The sequence below is a fragment of the Cucurbita moschata genome, unplaced genomic scaffold (genome assembly GCF_002738365.1).
Source record: "Cucurbita moschata cultivar Rifu unplaced genomic scaffold, Cmos_1.0 Cmo_Scf00010, whole genome shotgun sequence".
Lineage (NCBI taxonomy): Eukaryota > Viridiplantae > Streptophyta > Magnoliopsida > Cucurbitales > Cucurbitaceae > Cucurbita > Cucurbita moschata.
Window position 1 is genome coordinate 396,429 of NW_019268526.1, and position 8,087 is coordinate 404,515.

Here is an 8,087-nt window from a genome sequence, read left to right on the forward strand (position 1 = left end):
GTGGAAACTTCTCCCTAGTAGACGTGTTTTAAAACAGTGAAACGGACGACAATAAGTAACGAGCCAAAGCGGACAATATCTACTAGTGGTGAGCTTAAACTGTTACAATGATATCAAAATCAGACACCTGACTGTGTGCCAGCAAGAACACTAGCCCCTAGGGAGGTGGATTGTGAGATCTCACCTTGGTTGGAGGGAGAACGAAGCATTCCTTATAAGTGTGTGAAAACCTCTCCCTAGTAGACGTGTTTTAAAACAGTGAAACTGACGATAATACGTAACGAGCCAAAACGGACAATATCTACTAGCGGTGAGCTTGAACTATTACAAATGATATCAAAATCAAGCACTGTACGGTGTGCCAGCAAGGACGCTAGGCCCCCAAGGGGGGTGGATTGTGAGATATCACATTAGTTGGAGAGGGGAACAAAACATTTTTTATAAGGGCGTGGAAACCTAAATGCGTTTTAAAATCGTGAGGCTGACACGATACATAATAAGCAAAAACAAATAATATCTACCAGCGATCGGCTTAGACTATTACAAATAGTATCTTTCAATTTTCTTTTGCTGTCATTCGAATGTGGACTCGGTTCATTCATATATTTCTCCGTACCACTCTAATACTATTTGTAACGCCTCATGCCTAGGATTTGAAATCTAAATTGGGGACTTGATTGACTCACATGCATCCAAAAAAAATCACATGTCATTCATATTTTTCTATACCCCGCTTTAATACCATTTGTAGATTTGCCACCTAATAGCCTCACATACATCTTAGAAATATCTCACTTCATTCATCTACTTCTCCATACCACTCTAATACCATTTGTAACGCTTTATCTCCAGGATTTGAAATCCAGATGGGACACCTAATGGCCTCAGATGCAACCATTTCTTAATCATCCTATTCTTATGATCACTTTTATTGGGACGTAGTCTCATACATTTCTATATCACTTATGGGTTGCATACCAATGGTCAATGAAACGATTATTCAATCGGAGTTGAAAATAAAGTTTTTAAATTTGTTCAACCATTCCAAAACTAGAGCGACAAGGTTGAAGCTACTTGAACAATTTCTCATATGAACTGTCCATTCAAACCTAATTCAAATAAACAAAACTACCCAATACCCTCTTCCACAAAAGTAGTTCTTCAAGAAAGAATTATAAAAGAGAAATTAGTAGAGAGGGACCCATCACTCACGGGTTGCATACCAATGGTCAATGAAACGACAACACACACAGGATGACTCCATTGTTGCTTTTAACACTTTCCTTTTCTTTTTGTTTATATCAATGCCTACTTCAACTAAATCACTTCCCAATTCCCAATTCACCTTTTGACCCATTTCCCACCTCCATCAATGGCGGTGGAGCTCCTCTCAGCCTGCACAAACACCCAACTCTCCGCCTCAATGGACCAAGACTCCGCCGTCCAAGAAGCCGCCACCGGCCTCCACACCCTCAAAAACCTCATCACATTACTCTCTCACTCTCATCCTTCAAATCTCGACTCCGATTGCCAAGCCGTCGCTAACTCCGCCGTCTCTCACTTCAAAAAGGCCATTTCTCTCCTCGGCCGCTCACCCAGAACTGGCCACGCTCGATTCCGTCGAGCCCCTTTGGATTCCTCTAAAATCTACAACGCCACGCCCATTCAACAAATCCCTCCGCCCGTTGAGCGCCTGGAATCCGCCACCACCATCAATTTCTCGTACTCCTCTGCTCCAAATGGCTCGTTTTTGACCTCGATTCCTGGTGCCGACTCTGAAATTAACCTCCAACACGAACCCTCTTCCTCTTCTTTTCAGATTACTGATCTTTCCAGAGCTTCTTCTGGTCTCAAGAGGAAGTGCGGGTCTGAGAATTTGGGCTCCGGGAAGTGCTCTGTGTCCTCCGGTGGTCGTTGCCACTGCTCTAAGAAGAGGTACCTCAAAATCTTTCTTGTTCTTAGTAGCTTCGAGCGATTTGAGCTCTGATTTTTTGTGGGAATTGTTAGGAATAGCTCCTCGCCTGATATTGTTGTCTTTGTACCTAGGCCTTAAACATAAGCGGTAGTGGTTTGCTTTGGGCTTACTTATAAATATAAACTCATAATCATTCCCTAAATTAACCTACGAAGCTCTCAAACAGTCTCCTCCTTAATGAAGGCTCGATTCTTTCTCTAGAGTTCTTGAACAAAGTACACCCTTTGTTCGATATTTGAGTCACTTTTGACTATACCGTCGAGACTCACAACTTCTTTATTTGACATTTGAGCATTCTACTGACATAACTAAGTTAAGGGCATGACTCTGATACCTCTGATACCATGTTAGGAATATAGACTCTTCACAATGATATCGCTTACTCGGCTTTTGCTTTGGGCTCTCCAAAAGGACTCATAGGAGATGTATTTCTTACTTAGAAACTCATGATCATTCCCTAAATTAGTCGGTGTAAACTCCTTCCCAACAATCCTCAACAATTTACCAAGTTTTTGACGGTTCAGGCTCTGATATTTTTGTGGGAATTTAAGCATTTCTCTAATCTTTTCGATGGATATGAACTAAACAAACAAAACCCATGTGTTTGATTTGAATGAATAGCAGGAAAATGAGGCTAAAAAGGGTGGTGAGAGTGCCAGCCATAAGCTCAAAGAACGCTGATATTCCTCCGGATGATTATTCATGGAGGAAGTATGGACAGAAGCCAATAAAGGGTTCTCCATATCCAAGGTAATGGTTAAATTCCTCAAAGTTCATAGAAATCATGAAGCTTTTGGTGAGTTTATAATGGGAGATTTGTAATATGCAGAGGCTATTATAAGTGTAGCAGTCTAAGAGGATGTCCAGCTAGAAAGCACGTTGAGAGAGCCTCAGATGATCCAAGTATGTTAATAGTGACATACGAAGGCGACCATAATCACTCGCAATCTGTTGCAGAGGCCTCAAGTCTTATACTCGAATCTTGGTGAAAAAAAACCAAAGAACAGCGAAGAATCTGTCTGGTTTCTTTTGATTCATACAGAAAAAATAGGAATTTGTATCTTAGATCTTTGTTCTTTGCTGTTTTTCATGTAAACATATGTGGGGAACTCTCCAAAGAACAAAGAACACAAAAAGTTGGGAGTTTTAGTGGGTATTTTAAAGTAAAAGATATGAAGAAGATAATGGATTTGATCTGATTTGATTTTGATTTTGAGTATTACATTATGGTGCCTTTAGGAAAGTTGTGGGGTTTCCATTTTCTTTAATTTGAATGCAGAAAACTTGAGACGAAAGATGAAGAACAAGGGTTGTAGGCCAGCTGCAAAGTCAAGAATGGTGGCAAGAGGAGAAAAGCTAGTCTCACCGATGACTTGTCGAGGGGTTTGATAGTTATATCTCGAGCTCGTTACTAGTTTTTTTATATACTAATATAGTCTCATGTCGATAAGAAGTGACGTGGATAATGCGAATTAATAAGTTTGACTTAGCAAAAGAAGTTATTAACTTGGATAAAGATCGAGTAGTTATTAACTTGAGAAAAGTCTTAACCGTTATTTGTTTCGACATTCTTCGGTCGTGAGTAATTTCCAATTTCAACTCTCAAGTTGTTCTTCTGCTTCATTTCCTATTTTGACTCTCAAGTTGTTCTTCCGCTTCAGTTATTTGTTTCGACATATTTCGATCGTGAACAATTTCCAATTTCAATTCTCAAGTTGTTCTTCCGCTTCAGTTATTTGTTTCGACATATTTCGATCGTGTCAATTTCCAGTTTCGACTCTCAAGTTATTCTTCCGCTTCAGTTATTTGTTTCGACATATTTCGATTGTGGGCAATTTCCAACGTCGATAAGAAGTGACGTGGAGAATCTATGATAAGGAATCTAAGTAACGATTATTTGATCGTTGTGGAAATATGAAGATAGATCGTGATCCTATCTCGTATCTCGGATTTGATTAAAGAAACGTTACAAATTCTAGTGCCAAATGGTCAAATTGGTGCATGTTTTTTTCAATTTGTTCTAATTAGACAACTTTGACTTCGGCCCTTTAGAACCCTACCATTGCTCTGATTTTCTGCAAGTTGCAATTTTTTAATGTAACTTTAGTTTATTTTGGCTGGTGATCTGTCTTTGAAAACAACATTTTCATAGAATAAACTTTAACTTTTATAAAGTTAGAAGATAATTATTCGAAAAAAAAAGTAATGACATTATTTCTTATTATGTTTAGATCATTTTATATACTATTGAATTTGATCGATCGCCTTTTGTATTCGATGTCACGATTTCTTTAGTCGAAGATATACAATGACTATTTTCATTTCACATTCATAAACTTTTCGCAGTTTGATACAGACGACAATGACTCAATTTCTAAAACCTTAGATAGACTCAAGTTTACTATCATATGCATGCTTACATCACTTTAAAGCTGAAGAACGAAAACGGCTCGTTGCGAACTTAAATATTTTCACAAAATATAGTTAAATTTTAAATGGGTACTATTTAAATTCAATGAGAATAACACCTACAAATTAATTATTATTATTATTATTATTATTATTATTTTTTTCTTTTGGTGTGTAGACTTTGATACCTTTACACAATGGTGAAATTGATGCATTCCATTTTTCCAATCAAACATTGACTGGTTGCCAAGGGGTCCTATGGCTTTGATTTTTAGCACCTTCTAGAAATATTTTTTTCTCTCTTTTTTTATTTTTATTTTTTAATGAAATTGTCATAAATAGGTTTGGAAGAACCATCTTCAAAAGTTGATTTTTGATTTAATATTTACTTCATTAATTGTTTTCTAGAGAAACTAATTTAAAAATTGATAATTTATAATTCCGATAAATAACTTTATAGACCGTAACGACTCTAGACGTCTATTAATCTAAAGTCGCTATTGTCATCATAACTCATACTTTTATGCGGAATTAAACGTTTAAAGCTTCATCTTAAAACACTGTTATGGAATTAAGCGTTTGAAAGTATCTTAAAACAACATAAAGAAACAATAAATAAAACAATTGAAACATTAAAAATATAAAGACCCTATACTATCCTAATTCTAAGAAAATAAAATACTACTATCTTATGCACGTGTCATGGTCTCTATTTGCGATGTTGTCGTCAGTAGTATGAGGGTTGTCTTGCCTTTATCTGAAATAGAAGTAGAACACACTTTGAGTATTTTAATAAATACTCGGTAAGTGGCCCCAGTATTAGGGTTAGGGGATGCAAACACATGCAACTCATGATCTAGGGACTTATCGTTAAAACCATCATAGGAGTGTTCTCTAGTCTGGACAAAATTAGATGTGTAGTACTTTCTTACACGCGACCCACACGTGCAACCGTGGATTTCCAGGCAATTCGCACCCCCTAGACCAATCATAGTCTAGCTAGCTGTCTGTAGCAACGTCTGAAGGTTAGTAGACCCCTTAGTATCATGCGAGACAGGATCATCATCATCATAGTGTACGCGTCCGTACTCATTATCATAAATGAGGAAATAACCAGATGTATATGTACACAGAAAATGCATGAGGTCCTTATGTGTAACGACCCTAGATTTCTACTTAACCTAAAGTCGCTATTGTATACATACGTACTCATTTGTGAGGAAGTAACCATTTAAAACTTTGGCATAAAACATTGTCATGAACTTACGTGTCCAAAAACGTCTTTAAAACAACATAACGAAATACGAAATAAAATAAATAAAACATTAAAAGTACAACCACTCTATTCTAACCTAGGTCTAGGAAAATAAATACAAGTATCCTATGCATGTGTCATAGTCTGTTGCGATGTTGTCGTCCGTCGTATAGAGATGCCTTGCTTTTACATGAAGTAGAAGTACCACGTTGCTTGAGTATTTTAAGAAATACTCTGTAAGTGACCCCACTATTGGGTTAGATGCAAACACATACAATCATGAATGAAACCTATCCTTTCAATATGTATTCCTTTAGGTAACTATCCTAACCAGATAATTGGATGTGTATTTACTATTTTACACACAGCACACACGTGCGAGTATAGGCCCACCAGTCGGCTCGCACACCTCTTTGGTCCCTTTCTTGGTTGGTCTAGCATTCTCTAGAGTTGTTGTCGGACACCCAGTAGGAATAGTGACCATCGCAGCATTATGATAAGACATAATGATTGTTTTCCTACCTCGTAATATACGTGTTCGTACCATCGTAAAAATGGAATATTCCCCGATGCATGAACACACAATAATGCATGAGGTCCCAACATTTTCATTCATTATCATGTAAAACAACCCCTTCCATTTTCCGTCTACCATATCATTTTACAACATAGCCTTTAAGGTATGTGTCGATGTTGAATATGTATCATTCATATCATAGATGGTGATAAGATAAAAGAATCAACTACAAGGGAATAAGATTCAGATTACCTTGTTGATCGAATATCTCAAGGCAAGAACATTGTTTGAGATTCGAACCACTCCACAAGCAAGATCGATCATGTCTAGCTTGAATGATTCTTGTTGATCAAATATCTCAACGCAAGAACACTTGTTTGAGATTCGAATCACTCCACAAGCAAGAATGATCATGTCGAGCTTGAATGATTTTACATGCAATCTAAATTACGTAGAATTGCAAAGAAACTTAGCCATTGGCTAAAGAAAAGCACAAATGCTTCTTTTAATATATTTTCCCAGCTTACAAATACAACATACATGCTTTATATAGCCTCAAAATGAAACAACTAAAAGTTGTAATATTCATACTTAATGGCCATAATTAACCATTATGTAATTGTAACCTAAAGTAAATTAAAAGTCTTAAAATATAATAATGAAATACAATAACTCTAAATTGTAACCCACCAAAAATTTATAATCATCAAACTTCATTCCTCTGTGCATGAATTTCAACATCTTTTGATAATTTTGACAACATTTTCTTCACATATTCATTAAAGTATATTGTATGATTGATGTCTCTTGGTTCATATCAGATGGTCTTATGTCATATCATGCACATAACATATCCTTCAACATATCATATCACACAAGTATCATATCATAAAACATGTAACAACATGCATTATATCGTCAAACGTGTTACACCATAACATATATCATATAATCAGCATGTCACATTATAACATGTGTCATAACATTAACATCATCATATCATAATTATATCATTTCATAAATATATCACAGTCGTATCATTTTATAAACATATCACAGTCTTATCATTTCATAAACACATCATAGTCGTATCATTGCATAACTATATTATAGTCGTATCATTTCATAAAGATAGCCTAGTTATTTCATTTCACAAACATATGACAGTCATATCATTTCATGAACATATCATAGTCATATCATTTCATCGACATATCATAATCATATAATTTCATAAACATATCATAGTCATATCATTTCCTAAACATTTCACACATATCAAGTATATGATGCATGCTAAAACACAGGGCATGTGTCATTATACAACATCAATTTCTAACAATATCAATAGTAATACCATTTACTTGATTAGTTTAAGCTGGTATCACCAATTTATCCTTAACGAAAGTTCGATTTTGTCCTTTGAAATCGAAGTCAACCTATGACCGTCTATGTCATCAATTTCAAGTTCAATTCTCTACAAAACTATTTCGCTAAATTCTACAATGCTCCACTTGTTAGACTTCATGCGAACATTAAAAACTTTGCAGGATTCGAGTCTTGAAATATTTATATATGTTTTTATAATATTATTTTCATACAAACAATTTAAAGAGTTTAACATTAACTAGGGTTGTGTCTTAGGAAATCATCGTTACAATGCATCATGACATTTAATACATGCACCTGGTCTTAATATGGAATAACGTCATATTAAGTAATCTTATAATTTTACATTTTACATCGTTATGTTATCATGCATCATCATCGTCATATCATCATCATACACCGCCATCATGTAACATCATCATATAACATAGTCACGTCATCATATATCATGCACCATCATCATACAATATAGTCACATCATAAAATATAAAGCATAAATGTCACGTGCAAGGGACACTGGGCATGCGCCGTCATATATAAAG

General features: G+C 35.7%; 1 protein-coding gene across 2 annotated transcripts; it reads left to right on the top strand.

Annotated features, from left to right (window-relative positions):
- The first annotated feature begins 1,299 nt into the window (after window positions 1-1,299).
- Window positions 1,300-3,182, top strand: LOC111448135 (probable WRKY transcription factor 15). Of its 2 annotated transcripts, none has more exons than XM_023087571.1 (3): window positions 1,300-1,935; window positions 2,597-2,725; window positions 2,805-3,182. In XM_023087571.1, exons 1-3 carry the CDS (start codon window positions 1,373-1,375, stop codon window positions 2,962-2,964), a joined length of 852 nt encoding a protein of 283 aa, XP_022943339.1. In that variant the 5' UTR covers window positions 1,300-1,372; the 3' UTR covers window positions 2,965-3,182. The 2 variants fall into 2 exon arrangements, with proteins under 2 accessions (XP_022943339.1, XP_022943340.1); XM_023087572.1 differs by having other exon boundaries at window positions 1,302-1,935; window positions 2,600-2,725.
- Window positions 3,183-8,087: the final 4,905 nt, after the last annotated feature.

What these genes read in the sequence shown, in the direction of transcription:
- LOC111448135 (XM_023087571.1), top strand. Translation starts at nt 1,373, where the DNA reads ATGGCGGTGGAGCTCCTCTCAGCCTGCACAAACACCCAACTCTCCGCC. An exon ending in TGCCACTGCTCTAAGAAGAG is followed by an intron (nt 1,936 to 2,596) that starts GTACCTCAAAAT and finishes TTGAATGAATAG; the next exon opens with CAGGAAAATGAGGCTAAAAA. An exon ending in AAGGGTTCTCCATATCCAAG is followed by an intron (nt 2,726 to 2,804) that starts GTAATGGTTAAA and finishes TGTAATATGCAG; the next exon opens with AGGCTATTATAAGTGTAGCA.